Below are 25,082 nucleotides of genomic sequence, written 5' to 3'. Positions count from 1 at the left end.
TGGGGTGTCCACAAGAAAGCTTTGTAATTTAAAGTGTTAATTGAAAACAGTTGTTAAGTTTGCATTATTAAAAAAATGACACATGTTAATATTTATTTTTACTCTGAGTTATCTAAGTTCCACTTGTGCTTGGACATCCGGTTGTTTCTCTGTCAACCACGTCCAACACTGAATCATCAGTTAGAGTTCAAGCGATTCAGCATTGTTCCTTTATCTACGGACACCTGGAACACTTATTATTTGCTGCAATAAACATTCTTTGTTCATTACCATATAAACCAGAACTGTGTTAAGTTATACTATCCTATTCGGAAGCTGTACTTATTCATAGTTGTAAATGTTTTTACGCGGGTACCTTGTAGAGTGACATTTTATTAAATGATATCGGCTCTTTCATGCTATTGTATATACACTAATGAACATGCAATAAATGCCCTGGAATGTCACAAACATAGCAATTTATTACTGGGTGCTTTCCATGTGCTATAAATCAGATGGATCGTGCTATACATGTTCTTGACATTAAGTGCTATGTGTTGTAACAGTCTCACTGTGTTCCTCTACCTGCATTCTCGTTATAACCTATAGGGGGACTTTGGCCCTCCAGGGCTTCCTGGCCCTCTTGGTCTCTCTGGAGTGGGCATTCAAGGGGAAAAGGTAAGTCCTTCATTACTTAAACACTTAAAAAAAAAATATATATACCGGTATAATCGTTTTCATATTTCCGTGATTTATTTTCATATTGTGCACTGCAAGCAGTTTTGTTCCGAAATTATATCCACCACCAGAAGACAATGTGACATCTTAGAAAGTTATTGCAGGCCAAAAGCAAAGCATGTTTTGGGTGAAACATTTATTTTATTCATATTTTGTTAAAATAGTATTTTCAAAGAAGGGATATATTATATAATAATGACAGAAACAAACAATTTCAATACATTATTAATGATAATTTCATTCCAGAGTGGATGTAGAGTATCATTATTAATAAAGGTTATTGCTTTTGTTGTTATTCTGTGCATTATGCCACTGACTGTGTACTAATCTCTGTGTCCATGGATTGTCCAGGGTGGAGAAGGGCCCAGGGGGCCACCAGGAAGTAGAGGCCCCCAGGGAGCGGGTTTCCCAGGTTCCAAGGTTTGTATGCTTTTATGCTGAAAGGGCAAAATAAATGTATCAATACATTTTTCATGTGTTGTAATGTGTTTCTTAACACAGGTTAAGAGCGGGGGGAGGGGCACCCAGGTGGACTATATTCTGTGTAGCCTGAAAGAGACTGCAAGGTGATAGCAGGGGAAAGTGTAGCAAGGTAGCACCGGCTGGTGCTCTGCAGGATGACCCTAGAGTGCAAGCAGAGGAAGACAGTGAAGTCAGAGAAAAATATCAAATGGTCGAAGTTGAAGAAGGAAGAATGCCTTGTGGAGTTCAGGGAGGAGTTAAGATACTGTAGGCACTGAAGAGTTGCCGGGTGACTGGGCAACCACTGCAGAAGGAGACAGGTGAGAAAGTTCTTGGGGTGTCTTTGGGACAGAGGAAGGAAGACAAGGAGACCTGATACAGGAAAGTATACAGAAGAAGAGGTTGGCAAAGAGGAAATGGGATAGCCAGATTTGTGACAGAAGGGTAATTGCAAGAGTGAGAGGTCAGAAGTCAAAAGAGTAAACCAGAGAACCAGATTTTTGGGCAGAGTTTCCTCTTTTGTCAACCCTCAGACTGACAGCCCCTTTTTGACTATGCTTGCTCCTCTTGGTACTCCAACACCTCAGTGTCACTGAAGACTAAGCTTCAAACCTCCCAAAACTCGACTACTCCTCGGACTGGGGCCCATGACCCACCTCTCTCCCACTCACGCAGATTTGTCCGAAATGCCCCCTATACCCGCATATCTGTCTAAATACCTCCAAAAAGTTAGTGACACCCACAGTCACAGTCAGTCATGCTATATTGAGTCTGGAACTACACAAAGCCGAGAAAGGAAGCTGTCAGCAGTTCGTCTTTAACGTTCATGAAAAAAATAAATCTTTACATTGTATTTTTGAATTTCCATTTCTGCAGCAAGCTATATAGGCTTCGATTATTTTGATTTATATTAGGACAAATTTGCGCGATTGTAAAGACGAAACATAAGCGGGGAGGAGGCGTCACATCCGTTTTAACCTCTAATCATTTTCCGAGCTTCTGTGCTCCTGACTGTATGACGGAAGCATTTGGAAATTGTGGAAGGCAACAGACTGGCTCGCGAGACTAGGATGCATTACTTACGGGTTGACAAGTAGCACTGCCTGAAGCTCATAAGCCCAATACTGTCCCTGGCCAATACCCCTCCTTTCCCTCTTGCGTAAGTGGAAGATATTGGGTTTCCCACATGGAAGACCCAGTTTCGAATCCTGGGTGGTACAGTTGGAAATACCTCCCCTTGGAGAGGACATAAAACGTACGGATTGTAGCTTTAAGGTCTAGACAACCTACAGAGCACTCGAGTTGAGTTTAACTTGTTTTGTATTTCTTGACTGTAGTTACATAATGATATGTTAAGCCATATTTGTCCTCTGTGGTCCTCTCACACAGGGGGACCAAGGTTTGCCTGGGGAGGCTGGTATCACCGGAGAGAGAGGGGCTGGTGAACCAGGACCTAAGGTGAGTCAGCACCATCCGGTAAAACTCACCATAACTCATATCTGGATTCAACTGCACAAATACTAATACAGCTGTCAGTACCTTTACAACAAAGGCAACAGTTGAGCTGAAAAGTGGCACTCAATGTCACCGTACATCGTTATCTTACATTTCATCCTTCCATAATGCATAATTCAGAAGTTATGAAGAACAATGTATTAATTGATAACTTTACTTTTTTACCTTTGCCCACCAAACTGCACTGTATGTCAGATGTTGAGTTAAAGATGTAATATCTGAAGATTCATGGCCTTGTTGTGTGCACACACACACACACTCACACACTCTCGCAGGGACGTACGCACACGCACACGCACACGCATGCGCACACAAAAACAGCCTCACACAATAGTTTTACAATCACTTTGTGACTTAAAGGCATATTTCACTTTAAAAAAAAATTGGGTCATTTTATCGTCTACTCAGGCTTTTGGGAGCACCCCGGACAGTTTTAAGTTGCTTGATTCAGTATTTAGATATTTGTTTGCCCTCTTAATACGTGAGGAGACCGTATTTTTTCATTTATTTTTTATATTTAATTTGGAAAATGAGGGGCTCACATAAGCCTGAGTAGACGATAAAATTACCCAATAAATTTTTTTAAAGTGAAATATCCCTTTAAGTACCGTAATTTTCGCACTATAAGCCGCACCTGAATATAAGCCGCAGCAGCTAAATTGAATGATTTGTACATATATAAGCCGCACTGGACTATAAGCCGCGGGTGAAAAATCCCTAGATTTAGGAGGTCCCCTAGTGGCCGTTAGCTATAAAAATCCATAGATAAGCCGCACCGTTATATAAGCCGCAGGGTCGAAAAATGGGAAAAAAGTCGCAGCTTATAGTCCGAAATTTACGGTAAAGCAAAGCAAAGTTTGTTGTTTACCCAGGGTGTCGGACTAAGCACGAAGCTTGTTTCCAGCCGGACCCTGCATGGAAGCCTTGCTCAAGGGCTATTCAGCGGTGATTCATGATTGATGTGATGAATTGGGGAATCGAACTAGGGACCTTCCGGTATCAAGGCCGCCCCTCTAACCACTAGGCCACCGCTGCCACTAATTAATTCTAATTCTAAAGTAATTCTACAACTACTACTAATAAACTATTTTTACAGCATCTTCTATTCATTTCAAGCTCAAAGTGTGCTATAAGCACTAGGACAGAGAAATGTAAAGACCAGACAGAATACATACAGTAGCAAAGTGGGAACCATATACTAAAACACTTTTCTTTAATATGTGCACTAACGTATGATTGATGCTCTCCCTTCAGGGTGAGCCAGGATCACTAGGAATGGGTGGGTTGCCAGGTCTGCCAGGAGAGGACGGAGCACCTGGACAGAAAGTATGACTCACTTATCACTTATCCTCCGTATGTGCCTGTTAACTCCATGGTAAACCCTGAGGAATTCACTGTGTGTGTGTGTGTGTGTGTGTGTGTGTGTGTGTGTGTGTGTGTGTGTGTGTGTGTGTGTGTGTGTGTGTGTGTGTGTGTGTGTGTGTGTGTGTGTGTGTCCATAGGGCGAGCCAGGTCCCTCAGGTCTAAGGGGAATAGAAGGCGCTCCTGGAATTGGCACGCAGGGTGAGAAGGTACAAAATCAGTCTACTTCCTCCATTTATCCAGGGAACTTCTTCTAACTGCCCTGCTCAAGGGCATGTCTGCAGTAGTAGCACATTCACATTCCCAACTCATAGCTTTTCCCCCTGACAGTCTGGGGATTCAGACTGGCGAGGTTACAATCACAAAAAAAACGTTTTTTTCATGAGCCCAGACGCTATGCTCAGATCAGTAACTTTAATCCCTGTTTGTCTCATAAGGGGGACCAAGGGCAGAGGGGAATACGAGGCTTGTCTGGTCCACCCGGCATTGCTGGGCCCTCAGGAGCCAAGGTGAGGATGCTTTTAACACACCTTTTGTTAGATAACTATTGATCACTAATCACACAGAGGCCATTTTGATCTTACTGTACATTGCACTTGGGGCTGGGGGGACTCCACCCTGAGAGGAGTTTCCCACTGTCATGTTATCATGGATGTACCGTATTCCCATGATGGCCATTTTAATCTGGGAGCAAAGAGCGAAATGGCCACTGTGTGAATATGGTAATTTATATATCCCAATACGTCACCTTTTATTGTCGAGGCACTGCCTCTGTGGTCTCTGTTATTCATAGCGTCTGACTTCCTGTGCCTGATGATGTAAAAAGGGTGTTGTTTTGTACAATATGTCATTTTTAAATCAAATAGTAAAAATAATACAAAAAAGAAGAAAGATAATTAAGATTTTTTTTTCCGGCATTAGGGAGAACCAGGGACGCCAGGTCGTTTGGGTTTACCAGGACTGCCAGGCCGGGGGATCATAGGAGGCAAGGTATCTGCTTTCTCTTCAGTTTTATAACCTTCAACAACAAACACATGACATCAAAATGAAGGAAAAGTCAGGGTTGCTAAATGAGCACAAAGAACATTCACCTACATTAAAACAACACAATTTAACAGGTAATAACAAACACAGGAAGGAACATTAGCCATAGTATTAGGAAGTAGTGTGTAGTTACTAGTTAGTAGTGGCTATAGGAGTAGTTGTAGATGTAATAGTTGCAGAAGCAGCAATTGAATGTACTGTACGTTCTGTACTGTATGTATTTCCAACTGCTCTCTACATCAATGATTGAATCATGTATGTTTCCCAGGGTGATCTTGGCCCAACTGGTCTTCCTGGTCCATTAGGGGAGACTGGCTATGGACTTCCTGGTCCAAAGGTAAGACATGTATAACGCTTAACAACTTAGCCCCTATTTTATAATTCGTCATGGTGTCGTGTGGTTAAAATTGCCAATCCATGTATCAGCTTGTAGATCTGATATTTTTTGCTAGAGGTTCTGACCCTCCCACCTACGTCGCACCGTCGATCCGACCAATATGCCCATTCCCATATATGGAGATCTCTGTATCTGTCAGTCCTTGCTCCTTTTATGCCCATATATGGAGATCCCTGGTGTCATCAGTATATGCCCATATATAGCATGCCCCCTTTTGTGCCCATATATGGAGCTGACAGATTTGTTTGCGCCTGATAACATGACTACACATTGAGGTTAGACAACACACTCCATATTTGGGCGTAGCTGCATTGAGAACTCCTGATTTATGGCCGAGTCATAGTGACATGAGCATGATGACGTGGTCTGTCCGTCCGCCCGCCAGCCGGCCGGTCCTCCCTTTAGCCAATTTCAATATAGGATTTATGAAAACTTGAAAACAATTTGGAAAAGTTTCACTATAATGATATGTCTAAAATAGGGATGCGACAAATGTATAGAACAGCTTCATGGGCATGTTTCATAAGCTTACTGTATACTGTTGGACAAAACTAATCAGTTCAGCTGAGAACTTTTTTGGGAGTGAAAAATATGAGTTTTATTCAAGTTATCGTTTTCATTTAGTGAATGTGTCATACTATCTGACTTGATATTGCACCATGTGCATCTCTTCTTTTGATTTAAATTTGAAAACAAAGTGTCATAATATTCTACAGTATCCTAGTTGCTTTCAAGTGGCCTCGTGCAAGGATCCAAACCAAGGATTTCCGCCTGTGTCCCTGACATAACCCCTTCCTCTTAATAAGATAAATAATAATAGTCCTACCATGTTTGAGTCCCAATGTCACTGGTTTAGAAACAAAGGACTGTCTTGCATTGTGTGTACTGTGTTGTACCCTGTAAGGCGTCCTGTTATCAAAAGGTTGCATCACCATCATCAATATGTGTGGAGTCTGACAATGACTTTTATTCATTTACATTTTCATCTTCGGCTTACAACGCGTTGCATCACGAGAGGTTATGAGCTTGTAGATTGGTTCTTTTTGCTATTCTTTGTATGACAAAGTTAATAAACATAGGGCCCTATCTTGCCTTTACACCCTTATGCCTTAACTGTTTTGCCATTTTCACTTAAAATTGTTTTCAGAATAGTAAAAAATGCCAAAAAATATTAGGCATAAGGGGTGAGGCAAGATGGGGCCCATTGTTCTCCATTATGCCTTGGGTGCCCCAACATCCACAAATGCCACTGAGCAGAGACAAATTAAACTATCTTCAATGTCAATAATAATCACATTCACACAATTTCAACATACTATTAGTAAAAAAGAAAAGAACATTGGAACTATAAAAGGAACCTGTTACAATTCTAATTGATGGTTAGGTCCAGCTGATATTCAACCAGCGATGGAGCTAATCAACTTAAGGCTTGCAGGTAGCCCATTCCATGTAACTGCTGCAGACTATTATAACTTGACCTTTCCCATACAGCTTTTGAATCTGCTAGGTACACACTACACAGTCTCTGGAGCTCCCTATGGTGGAATAACTGTGTACATCACTAACCTTAGAAAAGTAATTGAGTAGATCAGGGATGTCCAAACTTTTTTCAAAAGAGCCATGTATGAAAAGATGAAAATACCGTAGGACCGTCTGCATCTCCTGTTATACTGTACCTTTGGACCATAACAATGTCACATACAAATGCATTGCATTACAACAACTTTAATGAATTGCAGTGCAATAACAATAGTCTTTTATTCAAATGGCTGTGTAGCTAAATGTAACCAGGTGTGAAAAACAAACATATTTAAAACAAATATATTTGCCTTTGTTTCACTTCTTCTATTCTTGAGAATGAAACAACACAAGGAACAAGCAGTTATAGGAATCCTTACAAATCCTGCTAAGAAAAAGCAGATCGGCCCAGGGTAATAAAAATAAAAATAAAATTTCACATGACTGGTGGGCCATAAATAATACATTTTAGGAAGGAAGCAGTGGGCAATATAAAATCTGCCGTTGTGCCACGATTTCCCCCCGGGCCGGACTTAGGACATGTCTGGACTAGATATTTGGGTATCACCTTGTTTACAATCCTGTGGACCGTACCCATTTTAACATGTGATACTTTGTCCTCCCCTCTGAGCCACTTGAGGCTAATAAAATGATCAGGGAGAAGGTGTGTTCTGGGGTGGATTTGAAGTTTAACCCATTAAGAATTGGGCCGATTAAAAAAATATTGTATCAGTGCAGTGGTGCTCAAACCTTTTAATGTCAAGGACCCCCAAAATTATATGTATTTGGCCACGGACCCCCATCTGAAAATGTTTTGTTCCAGGGACCACCAGAAGCAAATATTTGAGTTAAAAATGTTTGCTTTAAAAAATATTCAAAGATTTGGTATTTTTCAAAGTTTCAAAAATAGCAGATCGACAAGCTCATATCGCACCATGAAGTGATGCGCTATGAGCTTGTATATCTGCTATTTTTGAATAGCCAAAGAAGTCTAAAATGACACAGATGCCTTCCCAGTTTTAATTGGTTAAGGATCAACCTACTGTAACTAATTTATTTATGATGGAGTTCATGTTGGATGATGTGCATTTTATTTGTGCCTTTTGCAGGGTGAGCGCGGAGATTCAGGGCCCCACGGGCCACATGGTCCCAAAGGGGACGGATACCCCGGCCCCATGGTGAGGAATGAGATCCAATGCAGACGACCATATGTCCATCTGTTCACCTGTCCATGCATTCATCTGCCAATTTGTTACATGTGTCTGCACATAGTTTTATATACACTCATCTGTCCAGCCTTCACTGGGCTTCATGACCCATCCATCAGTTTTATGTTTAGTTAGTATAAAGAGTTTCAGTCAAAGGAACATGGCAGGGTTTATCCATAAACCATTTCCATTTCATGTTAATACTTTACATACCTGTACACGTTTCAGTCTGATGTAAGGAATACGAGGGCCCCTGCCCCCACTTAAGTTTCTGATCATACAGAACGTCACAACACATAGTTGACTTCGTGCTGTGTTGTGCTGTGTTGTGTTGTGTAGGGCCCTCCTGGTTTGCCAGGCCTTTTGGGAGAACCTGGCGTGGAAGGAATGGGCATCCCTGGACCAAAGGTACAAACGTAACATTATGTATCTGCATTCCATACACATACATACATACATACATACAGTATGTTTTACATATATTTTTTACGTACAGGATAAGTACAAGTGAGCTAGCAAATCATTTTAAGTGATCTAAGGTGAGTCCAAAATGATTTGAATACATGTGAACTGTGCAGTGCAAGTATACCCGTATCTACCTCTTTTGGGGGATCAGTCTGATTTAGCCTATGTGCATGCGTGCGTGCGTGTACAAAAGTAACATTTGCGGCTACATCATTCATTCATACGATCAAGATCACTCAACTTGTTTGATTGTTAGGCAGTGTGCATGTACAGCAGCCTTCAGTTCGTCCAAACCCTGTGTTTTCATCTTGCCAGGGCGATATTGGATTCCGTGGGTTGCCGGGGTTACCGGGACCTCCAGGGGAAGGCCTTCAAGGACCACCGGTAAAAAAAAGAAAACACCTCATAACTCACACACGGTATTATGAAGAACACTTCTGGAATGTCCCCACCAGCACAAAGCGTACAGGAATACCACGGCCTTCATTAAAGTAAATTCCAAAAATACTTTTCATCGACCATTTGTCACCGTTCCAATGGTCGACACACAGCGAGCGGTGTGTAATCTTTATTCTGATTTACAGTGCGTCCCAGATGTTTGTGATTGAGCCCTAACCTCAAGAGGTATTATGTTGCACCTCTTGACAGACAGCTCCAGACGGTTTTGCTTCACCTTGTACGTGCGAACGCACTACCCCTACTACCGCCCAACCCAACCCCCACCACCACAGGGGCTTAGCGTTCACAGTGATATATGGTTCGGCCTCGCCAGTGTGCCTCTGAGCCTTGTGTGAATCTTTGCAGACATACAGTACAGTACCGCCTGAATTATGCTCACGTACCAAAACATAGCAGATCTAAGCTGACGCACTTGTCAGCTTGTAGATCGGCTATTTTCAGTGCGCGACACCCTGGCTCAACTGAGCACAACTCAGGCTTACGTTGTCGGTTATGATGTGCGAATGCCCAGCAGGCCTTAAACAGACTCCTGCCCAGAGAGGAAGTTCAGGGGGCCCCCCTGGGGGCCATCAGAGGCCCTCAATTATCACATCCACATTTCCCTGCAGGAAGTCCTGTGCTTCAGATCAGGGTCGTTACCGGCCCAGGGGATCACACTGGCCGTGGATCATTAGATGTGATGTAATTTAAAATGAGCAGAGCGCCTCAAATGACTACTCGTGTTGAAGTTTATTTGCATATAGACAGGGAAACTCGCTGTGTCCACACTGATGAAATAACTCATAACATGCATAGCGGATGAGAGGCAACGGGTGGGCATGGTATACGGACCCTTAATATGCCAGATGGTTTTATGAAAAAAGGCAGCTTGTCTATGTATTCATGCATAGACTGTAGTTGTGGTTTAGGCGGAAATATGCATTATCCCATTCATTATAGGGATAATAATACATAATACTAGTATGTTCAATAATGATGTTTTGTAGACGCAAGTCTTAGGTGTACTATTTTACATAATGGCTCATTTCTTGTCATCTTCGAGACACCATGGCATGCGTATGGTGTACCTTGTTTTAGCATTGGTGTTGATATCTGTCCTAATCTGCGCTGTAGGGTAATGGCGGACGACCGGGCCCTCCAGGGCCATCAGGCCCTACGGGACAAGGCATTCAGGGGCCAAAGGTAGGTTGTGATAATATGCAACGCTCCACCTGTACAGACCGGAGTGGTCCTAATGTATGTAGATTACTTAGCTTCCAAGGTAAGGAGTTTCATTCTCACTGGGGGCCATCCACATTTAGAATACATGCACTCGTGATACCATAAGATGCTTTGGTTAACAGCGTCCACTAAACAGCAAATGTTATGTTTTGTGTACAGGTTTGTACGAGAAATAGTTGTGAATATTGTCAGCTGTAGAACACTCGCTAGTCTCTACCATCCCCCTATGCACATGTAAGAAGTCAGTTTGTACTGGTACTGCATACATAATTAAGTCTAGGTCATGGTTATGTACATGGAATCTGTACGGGCAGCAAATTGTAAGTGACAGGAGCAAAAGTAGAAAACCTTCTCCACATCTCACATAGCTAATCGCTTTGCCCTATGCTTTTTTCATCCAGGGCGAGCAGGGATCCCAGGGCGTGACAGGCCCAAGAGGAATCCCCGGGGAGGGCTTCCCTGGGGCTAAGGTGAGTCAACAAGTTTGTTTCTGCTTGTGTGTGTGCGCGCACCTGCATACACACGCATTATTCTGCTACATTACATCCAGTTGGCAGGTGCAGCACATGACATGTTGCACTAAAGCCTAGTCGTACAACTAGGCTTGTCCCGCCCGAAAATAGCCGATCTATAAGCTCTACTGTTTTCCGATTGGGATACCATCATACAACAGAGTATTCATTAGGCATAATACACAGATTGCATATAACCAACATTCCACTGGATTATTGGTAAGGTGCAGTCAGGGAATTAAGCCTACTTTATAGACAAACTGGTATTTCTGGGTAGAAATATGTCTATGGATGTTTTCACTATATAAAATAAAGTGTCCAGAACATTAGCTATGTCTAGTTGGTCAATCTGTGGATATTTAGAACAAAATCATATATTTGTAATAGTCTATACATCAATATCATAATTTAAGTGTCCTGTTCTTCCAGAAATAAGGTTAATGAATAATATTGCTCCAATGGGATGCTGCGTTATCTAACCAGAAATAAAGTTTATGTTTTGGTCAGTGGTGTAAAGTAACTAAGTACATTTATTTATTCAGAAGAGAGAACGCTGGAGCAACACGGACAGTTTAGGCCTTTTATTTATTTCGGTGCAAGTAAAACAGATGGACTGGCGTTTCTGTCTTTCGACCTTCCTCAGAGTCATGATGGATGACTCTGAGGAAGGTCGAAAGACCGAAACGTCAGTATATATTATATACTGACGTATATTATATATTAGTATTTCTACATTGCAGTATTTATACTTTTACTTAGGTAAAAATCATTGAGTACTTCTTCCACCACTGGCTGTGGTGATGTCATGATGATTCAGTCTATAGTCTTTTTTAGTCGTATGACTCAAAATCAGACCTGTTGGTGTGTGTGTGGTGTGGTGTGTGACAGGGGGACCGTGGCTCAGCCGGGGAGAGGGGATTGAAAGGCGTTAAAGGAGAATTGGGGGACGGCGGAGTACCAGGACAAGCTGTGAGTCATGCCCTATGTTCTTTAATATATCTATACTAACATACAGTATGAACTATCTGTTTGACAGGCTCATGGCATGGACAATTTTGTCTCACTGATTGTGTTTTTGTTTGTTTGTTTAACCTTCATTTTAAAATGAAAGATGAAAGACCTATTTTTCCCAGGAGACCTGGTTAGGGAACATAAAAGATTCAGGACAATACACAGTAACTTTAAAATAGACACATATTATACTAACCCAGCGTTGCCTGGGTTATTGCATGGGTGAAATCGGCACAAAGTACTTGGAGGCCAGACTATGACGTCAGTCAATCAGTCATCTCTACATATTTAGGCAAAGATTCATCCGAGGCAGCCTCTCCATTGATTTCCAGAGTGAAATTAAACTTGTGTAAGGTTAAAAGTACAAAACGTTTAAAAAGGTTCTCAAGTGCTCATGACCTTCCAGTCATAACACACCTGTATGGAAGGTTTCAGTCCAATGCAAGACAGACAGACAGACAGACAGACAGACAGACAGACAGACAGACAGACAGACAGACAGACAGACAGAAGCATCTGTGTCATTTTTAGATTTGAGCTAAAAAGCATTATTTTACACTTTGGCTATTCAAAAACAGCAGATATACTGTACAGTACAAGCTCATAGCTTGTAGATCTGCCATTTTTGAAAAATCGTGAACATTTGTGAAAATCTTTGATCACAAATTCACACTGATAAGGCACATCTGAATGTGTTTTCTCACCTCAGGGCCGACCAGGGGACAAAGGTGAAGCGGGTCTCACTGTAAGTCCTCCTGCTTTCATTCATGTTTTCCTTTCATTTACAGTACTCTGTTATTTTCAGTAGTCTTTCAGTTGTACTCTTTAAGTTACAATACTTTCATTTGATACCCTTAGCAGTACTCTTTCATTTACAGTACTTTTTCATAATTCCATACTTGTTCTTGTGTTCTTGTTCTCACTATTTAAGTGTTTTTTTGATTGATTTCAGAGAGAGGACATCATTCGAATGATTAAGGAGATCTGTGGTATGGCACCTCGTTTTTTTTGTCCTCACAATTTCATATTACTGATCTGGTGGTTCAGATGAGGGAAAGATTTATATACATGTGTTACGTGACGTTGTGTTACCTAAACTAATAAGCCCCCCCAGGGGCTTATTATCACTATAATGGAGGTATCATTAGTATAGTGAAAATGGAGGAAACCTGATATGTTATATGAGATTGGATACAAAAATAGAATGGAAAGATCCTGGATGCAAGGCACGGTCTCATATCCTCGTGCTGTGATCAAATATAAATGCAAATGAGTTAAGAGGTAGTGATAAAATGAAGAAAGAATAACTGCATGGGGCTCCTTAAAAACATCTCACATCTCGCCTGAATATACTGTCGGCTCACAACATGATGTGATCACCTGTGATCCATGAGCATCTTCCAAAATGCTAAACCAAGTCACCCATTTGTAGGAAAGCCTGATCATTTGGTTTTATTAAATTATTCTATATTTCTTTTATTATTTCTATTGAATCCCTCTGTTACTCCCATTTTGGAGAGGGAGTTATGTCTCAAGACGGTGTCCCTTTCCCCCCCCCCAAGGATGTGGCATCAAATGCAAGGAGAGACCCATGGAGCTGGTGTTCGTGATCGACAGCTCGGAGAGCGTCGGCCCCGAGAACTTTGAGATCATCAAGGACTTTGTGATGGCGTTGACGGACCGCGTCACGGTGGGACGGAACGCCACCAGAATCGGCCTGGTGCTGTACAGGTCTGTGAATGTGTCAAAAACCATTAGTACCAACCATTGTTTGTGTGCAACCAACCGCAGGGGGGCCTTGAACTGTCAATAGCATGACAGATGAATATCATCGCTGTTGGGCAGAAACTCCATATTTAAACTTTTTATGTTTTTTTCATGAATGAATGGCCTACTTTCACACTACAGTGTCACATAAAGGAGTAAAGTTAGCCGATCTACATCAAGCTCACAATACGGCGCATTGTGAGCTTCATTATGGATCTTGAATGTCAAGTTGATGATGTCATTGTGACGTCATATTGACTTACAAATATGGAGTTATTTGCCGCTCCATTAACTTCCAGAATAACTTATAGAAAGTTCAATATTTTGTGGTCCCGGAGAGTTAAATATTTAATGGCTCCATGAGGTGTTTGATCGTCAAAGTGTAATACAGTATGCTCACACAGCAATACACACAGCTTGGACCAATGGCATGCAAACGAGGAGCGCTCATTGTGCTAGAAGGAGTGGACAAGGCAGGGAAAACTACACAATGTAGCAAGTTAGTGCATGCTCTGCAACAAAGTGGACGAGCGGCTGAGATGATGAGATTTCCCAATAGAACTACTAAGATCGGGCATCTGATCAACGCCTACCTTGAAAACAAAAGCAACTTGGAGGACCACACAATACACCTGTTGTTTTCTGCAAATCGCTGGGAACTCGTGCCGCTGATGAAGGACAAGCTGGAACAAGGCACCACTCTGGTTGTAGATCGGTATGCCTTCTCTGGAGTTGCATTCACCAGTGCCAAGCCAGGGTTCTGTCTGGACTGGTGTAAGCAGCCTGATGTGGGACTGCCAAAGCCAGATCTGGTGATGTTCCTACAGCTCAATCCAAATGACGCCGCACTCAGGGGCCAGTTTGGAGCAGAGAGATATGAGAACAGCGTCTTCCAAAGAACAGTCCAGCGGAAGTTTGAGCAACTGACGAAGGACCCTTCAATCAACTGGCAGATAATTGATGCTTCCCAAAGCATTGAAGACGTTCATGCCAACATCAAGACCCACAGTTTAAACACCATCAACACAGCTGAGAATCAGCCGCTTGGGGAACTATGGAAATCAACCAAGAAATGAATAAATATATATTTTATGTATTTTCAGACCAAATAAGTCTTGATCATAACTGACCTTGTGAGGACACACACTTACCTCACAGTTTTACGTTTACGTTTCATTTTCTTAGCGGTTAAGATGTTGGCATTCCAGGTGGGAGACCAGGGTTCGAATCCTGTTACATATGTTTGAAATGTTCTTTATTTGGTGTGCTTTCCAGTGCAAAATAAAGAAAAAGTATGATTTTAGGGAACATGCTGTAGGCTATTTCCTGTTAGACTCTCTTTTATTTTAAATTCTTCACTGAAGATTTTAGGAGTGAGATTACACTGAGGTGCTACGCCACACAATACCGGCAGCCACATTACATATAGTGTATATGAGATGCAGTACTGGGAATAGTCTGCATCCAGGAATAGGATGCAGACAATGGACACTGAAATGTCACACAGTCATTTATTAGTTATGGGAATATGGGTCAACATAAAACGCAGCACTGCTCCAAATATGTCCAATGAGCAACAAAACCAGTTCAAAGCATTTTCAAACTAACTTTGTTTCAGAGACTTCTTGGTTTCAGTCCACCAAACCAAGTATTGAAAATGTTGAATTGTGTACAGGTAATAATAATGATCATCTTTATTTATATAGCACTTTTCACACAGACATAGCTCAAAGTGCTTTACAAAATAATATTTATAAAATAAAGGTGAAAGATACAAGATATACGTTGAAAAGAAATTAACTTAAAATAAGTACTTTTGGCCAAGGCCACTTGCCATTCGATACTTCAGTTTATGTATGGCATATCATAAATCTCGCAACTCCAAATATCACTGAATTATGTCACCATATAGTTATATATCCAAAGCCCATTTTCTTTGCTTCATTGTTACATTTGTATTAGCTTTGTTTGTTATCTTTTCCATTCTGTGTCTGTCTGTCTGTCTGTCTGTCTGTCTGTCTGTCTGTCTGTCTGTCTGTCTGTCTGTCTGTCTGTCTGTCTGTCTGTCCGTCTGTCCGTCCGTCCGTCCGTCCGTCCGTCCGTCCGTCCGTAGATTGATCTCTCAAGCAACCTATCTGTCTCTCTGTCTGTCTCCAGCCACCAGGTGAAACTGGAGTTCAACCTGGTGCGCTACATGACCAAGCAGGATGTGAAGCAGGCCATCAGGAACATCCCCTACATGGGGGAGGGCACCCACACCGGCACGGCCATCCGCAAGGCCACCCAGGAGGCCTTCTACAGCTCCCGCACGGGCGTCAGCAAAGTGGCCATTGTCATCACGGACGGACAGACGGACAAGCGGGAGCCCGTGAAGCTGGACATAGCGGTGCGGGAGGCGCACGCCGCCAACATCGAGATGTTCGCGATTGGCATCGTCAACACCTCCGACCCGACGCAGGGCGAGTTCCGGGGGGAGTTGAACTTGATCGCTTCGGATCCGGACACAGAACACATGCTCCTCATCGATGACTTCAACACCCTGCCAGGTGAGGCGGGGCAACCTGCAAAGTCCATGACTTGTGTTATCGTTTGTTGCTACTCTGATCTACAAGCTCACAACGCGTTGTGAGCTTGTAGATCGGCTATTTTCGGTGAAGAGGTTTGGTGTACAGGGAAAAAAGAGCAGACCAAGTACCGAGCCAAAAGGTCACGTTTACAAAGTATTGAGGGTTTAAGTCGTTACATGTCTGAAAATACACATTAAACTTGAATCTAATATATAGTGGGGGTCCCTGCATCATCTCTCTCTCAACTAAGGGGTCCTTCGCCTGAAAAACTTTGAAGACCCCTGGTTTATTGTACAGTATACATACTGTACATTGTATTCAAATGGAGTTGCAAGCAAAGCTGACACACGAATGGAAAACAATAGTGATCTCTCATTAGCGTTGTTACGTCTGTATCTCTGACTCGTCATGCCCACAGCTCTGGAGTCCAAGCTGGTGAGTCAGTTCTGCGAGGACGAGAACGGAGCCTTGATCAACCGGATAACGAACGGCTACAACGGCAACAACGGCTACGGCAACAACGGCAGGAACGCCATCAATGGGAACGGGAACTACGCCATCGGCGGTCACACCTACCGGCCGGCCAAGGAACAGGATCGGCCGCTGAACGGTCGACATACCGGCAGCAACGTGGGCACCAGCACCCACAGTCAGGTTGGCAGACTAGTGGTCACCTATATTAGCTTAGAGAACTGGTTCTCAAAGTGGGGTCCGGGGACCCCCAGGGGTCCTTGGGGGGATACCAGGGGCTCCCCAGCAAAATTAGTTAATAACGTGTCACAATGATTTGAGCCCCTTTATCCATAATTTTATACTTTGGCTACTCAAAAATAGCAGATCTGCTATTTTTGAAAAATCGTGAAAATGTTTGCTAATCTTTGAATATATATATTTTTACAGCGAACATTTGTAGCTCATTTTTGCTTCTGGGGGTCCCTGGAACAACATATTTTGAGATGGCCAAATACATATCATTTTGGGGGTCCTTGACATGAAAAAGTTTGAGAACCACTGGCTTAGAGCACTGGTTCTCAACTCTACCACGAGGGGTTTCTAATGGACCCTTAGATTATAAAACTCAATATAACACTGAGGGTTTTGCAGTGTACTGTAGATTGGGGTCCCAGAGAACCCACTGTATACACTTCATTTAGACACTTCAGCTCAGAAATAACCAGACTGTTAATGAACCATTTACCATTTATTAACCACATTAACCATAACCCATATATGCAATGATATTTGCATTCAAGTTTGGCGGTGTGACTCTGCTCATGTGATATACAGATTCCTGTGCAAACATGTCACAGATCTTCAATCACAAACCCCCAGAGGAGAGCATAAATACAGTATTACATAAACATTGAACCTTCAATGCCTAATTAAACTACCACACATCATAGTACAATCCATAGAACCACAGTACAATACACAGAATCATAGAATAATCCATAGAACCACAGTACAATACACAGAATCAACCTATAACAATATGAACTAAGTGCCACAGGGAGGAGGCCGGGGAGGTGGAGGGAATATTCTGTGACATTGGACTTGGATTTGTTCAGCCATCCTTTTTGTTGATGCACGCTTATGTTATGTCATTTTCCTCTTTTGATCTAAGGGTGGCCACCAAGGAGGTGGGGGTCAGAACGTACACGTCGTCGGGACAGACTGGGGAACCGATCGCGGGGACACGTTTAACCGCGGGGACACGTTTAACCGCAACACCACATCGACCGGGCTCGTCCCTCCGGTCAGGGAGGGATCTTCATCCTCAGGTGGATCTGTGAAGTATGTCCCTGCACCACAGCAGCCTCTCCCCAAAGGTACATAGAACAACCGTTTATATTTGAGACTTTCAGATGCTCTTATCTTTCTATATAAATCCAGGAATTTCTGTCTTTGTGTGATTCTGTGCGTCTGTCTCTCACTTGGCTTTTCTCATTGGCTGAAACACCTGCCCGTACGTGTATTATGAAGATCCAGAACTCTCTCTAGTTTGTGCATCATAGATGAATGACGTCATTGACTGGCCTCCAAGTTCTCAGACAATGGCTACTGACGTCATAGTATTGACTCTACTTCAGTACTGATGAATACTCATAGACAGGGCACTAACTATGACACAGGTATTGCACTAGTATACTGAATGTTACAATTGAGGTGTTTTGCAGACACTTATATAAGCGATTCTCTCTCCGTTCCATTATGTTCAGTTTATGTTCGTCTAGACAAGGCCAATTAATTCTACGCTATTCTGTTCTATTTTATTTTATCAAAGGTATAATCTACAACATGAGATCTCTCTCTGTGTCTGTCTACCCCCCCCCCCGTCCAGAAGTCGTACCGTTGGACCCCCGCTGTGCACTGCCCCTGGACCAGGGCCCGTGTCGGGACTACAACATCCGCTGGTACTACGACAAGCAGGCCAACGCCTGCGCTCAGTTCTGGTACGGCGGCTGCGAGGGCAACAGGAACCGCTACGAGACGGAGGCCGAGTGCAAGAGGACGTGCGTGTCGGCCAGATCCGCAGGTACACGCACATGAGCCAACCAACGGACGCACACGAACACAACCCTCGTTTCTGTGCCCCCCCCGTTGATGATATGAGCGGTCAAGGGCCCATCTCCACCTCTGTACACACACACACCCCCCAAAACCCCAACCTCGCCTGTGTGCTACTGTACCTCCTCTATCTCCCTCTGAGCTTTCCTAATTTCTTCCTCTATAAAGACAATTCATCTGGACTACAGAGAGAGGACTGTTTAAAAAGCCTCCATTTTGTATCTACTCTTACAAAATGTGGTATACTGTACAGAAAAGACCCTTCCTTCCCTTTAGTTATTTTTGTATTACGTTTTTTATATCTTTACGGGGTTCATTCTTTTTCACTTTCTCTATGTTGTTTTCTGATGTGTTCTAAATGTGACTTGCTAGAGCCACCTGCTAAGTGTTTCTTGTGCTGTACGTGCAAACCTACTTGGCCATTCAGACTGATTGTGATCAACCATCCTATCTATCATCTGGCTAAGCCATCACGTCTCCGGCCGTAGCTGAGTGGCTAGAGAGGCCGCCTGGGAATAAATTTGAAGAAGGTCACCGCCCGACCCCCGGCTCGACCAGTCTACGTGTCCGTGAGCAAAACCCTTAACTCCTAACAGCTCCCCCCCTTGCACTCATCTGAGCCACCAGAGCAGCCATCTGCTGCTTGAAGCAGTAAAAGTGATTTCCTCTCGATTACTCCCTGTCCCTTTCCTTTTCTCTTTCTGTGGTTCTCTGAGGTTCTCAGCGGATATTCAGCCAATTTAACAGAGAAATGACAGCCTTGTAACTGTTTTATTGGCTCCGAACGTGATTGACCGCTCACGTTCCAGGTGTGTTGTTTTTTTATATTCTGTGGGAGGTTGAGAGGTGGCCTTTGCACAGTGCACACATCCGCTGGACAGTAGATCATATTTTTTGTAATTGCGGGAGGGTAGAGGGGGCAGCTAATATTGGCCAATATTCATAGGATTATATATATATATATATATATACAGTGGTGTGCACAGACATTTTGAGGGGCAGGTGCTCAAGTAAATTATACTTTTTTTTTGTTTACTTGGTCTGCTCTTTTTTCCCTCTACACCTATACCTCTTTGCCAAAAATAGCCGATCTACAAGCCCACAACGCCTCGTGGGCTTGTAGATCGGCTATTTTTGGCTAAAGTTCTCCTCAGAAAAGGGATGCTAGGTTTCGAGTGGTTATGGTAAAAAGAAAAATCATATCACATAAAGATTTGGCGGACCCCCTGTAGTAACTCTGAGGACCCCCTAGGGGTCCCGGACCCCCTGTTGAAGACCCCTGCTGTAGACTGGGAAAAAAGGGCACTTCTGGTCAAGAGGGCAAAGGGCAGGTGCTCTAGCTCTACCTAGAGTCTATCTGTGCACGTCCCTGTATATATATATATATATATATATATATATATATATAAAAGCCTATATAAAAAAAAACATTCATGCTAATTATCTGTGATGTTCCAAGTCTCACTCTGGTTTCAAAGGAAGCCGTTTAATTAATTTGATCTGCACTTATCTGCAAATCTGCTAATGAGTCCTGTGAAAGCAACATGTACAAATCGAGTCACATTCTTTAGCACCTATTGTACAGTACAGTATAAATTATCTAATTCTACTTGGATTGAATCTAGCTTGGGATAGATACAGCAGACCAACAGGATGAAAATAGACCTGATTTTACTGACTAAATCTCACTGTCCTCTCAGGAATCTACTCAAGCACTTGGAAGAGTTTCATTTTAAAATGGCATATCTACAATTTGATAATAACAGCGATGGCTGCAGTATATGGAATAATACGCATTATACTGTACATATTCACAGACAGAGATTATCTGATGAGAACATTTTGGGAAAGATATATAATGGGTTGTTATTCTTACGTCTTGTGACTTTGCTTGTGTTTCCAAGAAAACAGAGATACAGACATGTCTTGTTTTTGTGTGTTGTTGTTTTATAATCAGCACTGATAATTTCCAGATAGCAAACTGTTTTCCAAAGATGATACAGAGAATCAAATAGTTGAATCTCAGAGCAGATAGACCACTGTGCCGGTCTGTCACATTTAGCTGTAGTTTTGTTTAAGTGTTTAAACACTTACGTCCTCTATTCTTCGTCGTACGACAATCTGAAAATAGCTGCCCTCTACAAGCCCTCAACACGTCACATCACAACGTGTTGTGAGCTTGTATATCTGCAATTTAAAAAAAATAATCTTTTTGAAAACAATTACATATTGTTTCACTTAAAAAGAAAGAAAGATTTGAACTATTTTGAAAGTGTAGCCCAAAATAGTGATGCCAAGGTTAACGTGGTTAAGTTGTGTGACATGGTGATCAGCGTCTATCTATTTCAGTCCTCCCATTGGTCTGTAAGCTCTACAGAGAACATAAAGTTTGTTTCAGTAACAAAACCTAACCATAATACCTCAGTGCAATCAATAGAGCTGATCGCCCTTGTGGCATCGCCATCATTCATTTCACTTCACTATGTTTTTTTATACTGGGAAATTAAAATAGTTTTAATCTGTTTAGCTCCTTGTTCACAACAGCCAATAACATGCAGTAAACCTTTTAGTCAAATCTGTTCAGTTATAGAAGCAAATTCGCAATCAATTTAGCTTCTTTCTTTGATACTAAGGAGAAATACTGTGTAACATGGAGGAATAGTCTTTGAATACACTTGAATGTGATTTGTATTGTCTTAATTTCTGCCAGTGAAAATGTGATGTTATGTTGTGTTTGCATTGTTTCAGTAATTTGTTTACCACTTATTCAATAAACGTAAAGAATTCCTCCCTATTTGCTCTAGCAATATTCTTGTTAGATTACAAAATAATTTATATGGATATGGACACAAGCATATACACTAAAGGCAAACATGCACGCACACGCACACGCACACACACACACACACACACACACACACACACACACACACACACACACACACACACACACACACACACACACACACACACACACACACACACACACACACACACACACACACACACCTTCTTTCCCCCACTACACTAAATCTCTTAGCTGAAAATACAAGCTCATGAAGCTTGTAGATCGGCTATTTCCACTGAATGTTCGCCCCCAGAATAGGGATACAGGGATTCATGTGGTTAAGGGGCAGACTACACACACACAGTGTACTGCCCTCTGCTGGCTGAGAAATCCTCTTGTGATGCAGGTTGGTTCTGTAAGGCAGTGGTTCTCAACCTTTTCAGGCCGTGACCCCCCAAAATAATCATATTTGAACTGGGGACCACCCACCCTGATAAGCACTTGGAATATAGGAGTTGAAGCATTACATTTAGTTTGACTCGGCTCCACACATAAATATTGTGAAAATAGCAGACAACGGGTGGGAAAATGAAAAATACAATACAAAAATTAAATACAATTTATGGGAAAAAAAATCGAAAAAAACATGGCCCCCTCACGTATTAGGAGGCCAGTATGAATCACCAGAACCAAGGACGGGTGTTTTTGATTAATCTATCATGGTTAAAATGGAGTTTGAAGTTACAATGGGTTTGTATTGGAAGGGGGCGTATCTGATCAAATTAATATCAAATATCTAAATACTGAATCAAGCAACTTCAAAACTGTCCGGGGTGCTCACAAAAGCCTGTTTGAACATGTTTTGAAAGTGAAATAAAGTGAAATATCCCTTTAATACTACAGATGCTACTCTGGCAATAACATATCAATGAATGCATACTGATGGTTAATCAGCAAAAGGCTTTATATATAACACTTTCATATATGTAAAACATGATACAGCATTACATTATCATGCTCTGATAAGAATGCTTCATTTAACGGAACGAATAAACATGTATGTGAGAAACATTTGTCTCGAAGCAGAAGAGTTTGGATCATTTTAAATGAGTTAATGAAAGATCACATGGGCACTTAAAGGGACACTGTCACGCTATTGATCTGCATTTCACTTAACTGTTGATCATAATCTATATAGAAACCATATATGATACAATCCATATTGACATAACATTTTGTCCTTGTACCTACTATACTGTACAGTACAGTATACCCATAATGCATTTTGTGGTAGTATCTGCCTAGTCTGGGAGGCATTGCGTCGGAGCTTGGACAGCAGGGGCACGGCCACTGCGTTGTGATTCAAATCAACAGCCAATGAAGAAAAGGGGGCGGGATCCACATGCAGTGGGTGTTGCATCTAAATAGGAAATTATGGCCGCCATTGTTGTGTACTGCTGTTTGCCTCTCGTCGGACTTTTTAGACGAGTTGCACAGCTCTCAGACCGGTAAGAGGCGTGTCCGCTCAGATTCTGAGCGTAAGTTACATCCCGCCCACAAATACCACGGCTCTGGCCCAGAAGTTCCTCGCCGAGAGCTGGCGAAAACTTCTGGGAACTCAGATTAGTATCTGCCTGGCATGCCCATATAGTCTTCGGCCAATTTGATTACTATATTTTTAACCTCTCGAGCACTTAAGCCCTATATACTTCGTTGTATGACAAATACTGAAAATAAGTTGTGTTGTGAGCTTATGGATTTGCTATTTTCGCTTTTTTATGTTTTGACTTTTTTTTCCGTTTGCCTATAATGACATCATGCCCAGAATAGGAACACCATGGTTAATGTGGTGACTATTTTGTTGTAATCACAGCAAGCAAGGACGATGTCACAGCTACCGGAGGCAGTGGCTGAAAAATAATGAAATTGTAGTAATTGTACTTTTCACATTCACTGCCCCTGTGACATGACTGGGACGACCTTTTCGACACAATTTCGGTGAAATTTGAGACACATTTTAAGACTTCCTCGTATTACTGTACGGCTGCAAATGGAATGTAACGTTGGCCCAACAACAATTACCGGTATATAGAGATATTGTTGAAAAGCGTGGGTGTGTCTTTAATATTAAAGGCTGCACAGAATACATTGCTCTCTGTCCCTGTGCTTAAATTACATGTCAGGCCCACCGCACCTCGACAAGTGCCATAGTCTGATCTATCTTTAGTGCTCGCACACAGGAGACCCCTGTTATCTAACTCTATACACTCCTCAACACTTTTTTATCAGGCCATGGAAACGGGGCTGAAAAGATGTAGGTTTACATAGGGTCCTAGTCACATGCACATGCAAGTGTCCTTAAAATGTCCTTTCGTAGTATAACCACCATTGTGCCAGGGCTCGGTAAGAGGGAACAGACCACAGCAGTCTTTCGCTCAAACTTTATTTTAACATACATTAACATAAATTAATGCAGTCGTAGCTTAATGGGTAGGCCCTCTAGTAAATAGAAGGTGACTGGTTCACCCGCCAGTTCACCCAGTATATGGGTCGAAGAGTCCCTAAGCAACATACTTAACTGCCCCCACCCCCTCCACCTAGCTCTCATCATGACCATCTGAGCAGCCGTCAGCTGGCTGAATCTGAAACCTCCTCCACAAGCTTAACCAAGGTCTACCTTTAAGCTGCATGACAGGCATTTGGCACAAACTCATAGTAAAATAGTTTAACACGGAATGGCCAACCGGAGGTGGCGAATGTCACACTCTCCGGTCTCAGGTTATTGAAGGGAGGAGCAAGAAGCTACAAAGCAGAGCAAATGGAACACACTGCCATGACAGTGTGTATGGGGATGGATGATTCATCCTGTGCACATTGGTTTCCAAACGGTGTGTTGAGGCACACTGCTGTGCCGTAAGACACAAGTTACTTGGGATTTTGTGACAACTACACATTTTTATTCCAATATATAATGCAATTCTAATTGTTTTTATGAATTATTCTGTGTGTGCACTAATTTCCCAAATACAGAGGCAAATTCGATAAATAAAAAAATAAGCAGATCTACAAGCTCACAATGTGTCACGACAAGAAACATTGTGAGCTTGTAGATCATTTTAGATATTTCAGAAAATGTATGCAAGTATAAGATAGGCTTAAGTGGTTAAACCTTTTATTTGGCATTAGTAAATCAAAACTAAACGTATGCGGAGTGATAACATATGTTATAGAGGCTATTTTGCACGGATACAAATGCAGGTGTGCCTTGAGATTTTGACTTGCACATTGATGTGCCCTCAGGCATTAAACGTTTGAAAACCACTGCATTAGATCGATGCATTACAGGTGTGTCCTCACACCCAGCTCAGAGTTTCATTAGTTTAACTCAGGCCTGGTCACTGGTGTGACAGCTTAAATCAGCCATCACCCACAACCATCTTTTGAGAGGATTACAGGCCCTGAACACTCATCCAGGTGTTTTCAGTAACTCTTACTCTCTTG

At 42.2% G+C, this 25,082-nt stretch overlaps 2 protein-coding genes across 4 annotated transcripts in view; both read left to right on the top strand.

Moving 5' to 3' along the window:
* The window catches only part of LOC311040941 (uncharacterized protein), a 44,361-nt gene extending 24,490 nt beyond the window's left edge, over positions 1–19,871 (top strand). For 2 of the 3 annotated variants that reach the window (XM_084051378.1, XM_084051377.1), the window contains exons 16-36: positions 589–657; positions 1,069–1,137; positions 2,569–2,637; positions 3,949–4,020; positions 4,197–4,265; positions 4,494–4,565; positions 4,978–5,046; positions 5,369–5,437; positions 8,125–8,193; positions 8,563–8,631; positions 9,004–9,072; positions 10,261–10,329; positions 10,770–10,838; positions 11,769–11,849; positions 12,601–12,636; positions 12,844–12,880; positions 13,454–13,622; positions 15,816–16,204; positions 16,644–16,879; positions 17,850–18,054; positions 18,567–19,870. In XM_084051378.1, coding sequence (XP_083907504.1) covers positions 589–657; positions 1,069–1,137; positions 2,569–2,637; positions 3,949–4,020; positions 4,197–4,265; positions 4,494–4,565; positions 4,978–5,046; positions 5,369–5,437; positions 8,125–8,193; positions 8,563–8,631; positions 9,004–9,072; positions 10,261–10,329; positions 10,770–10,838; positions 11,769–11,849; positions 12,601–12,636; positions 12,844–12,880; positions 13,454–13,622; positions 15,816–16,204; positions 16,644–16,879; positions 17,850–18,054; positions 18,567–18,775 — 2,265 coding nt within the window. In that variant the 3' untranslated portion in view covers positions 18,776–19,870. Of the gene's footprint in view, positions 1–588; positions 658–1,068; positions 1,138–2,568; positions 2,638–3,948; positions 4,021–4,196; positions 4,266–4,493; positions 4,566–4,977; positions 5,047–5,368; positions 5,438–8,124; positions 8,194–8,562; positions 8,632–9,003; positions 9,073–10,260; positions 10,330–10,769; positions 10,839–11,768; positions 11,850–12,600; positions 12,637–12,843; positions 12,881–13,453; positions 13,623–15,815; positions 16,205–16,643; positions 16,880–17,849; positions 18,055–18,566 lie in introns of all 3 variants that reach the window. The other variant, XM_084051379.1, reaches the window with a different exon arrangement.
* LOC311041023 (thymidylate kinase-like) lies at positions 13,852–14,734 on the top strand (the record flags this gene model as incomplete). The annotated part of the gene is made up of 1 exon (XM_084051460.1): positions 13,852–14,734. The coding sequence occupies exon 1, from the start codon at positions 14,051–14,053 to the stop codon at positions 14,732–14,734; it is 684 nt and encodes a 227-aa protein (XP_083907586.1). The 5' UTR covers positions 13,852–14,050.
* Positions 19,872–25,082: the final 5,211 nt, after the last annotated feature.

This window comes from Gymnoscopelus microlampas (genome assembly GCF_963454915.1).
Source record: "Gymnoscopelus microlampas genome assembly, chromosome: 24".
Lineage (NCBI taxonomy): Eukaryota > Metazoa > Chordata > Actinopteri > Myctophiformes > Myctophidae > Gymnoscopelus > Gymnoscopelus microlampas.
The sequence above is the reverse complement of the archived record's forward strand: the minus strand, read 5'-3'. Positions and strand labels throughout refer to the sequence as shown.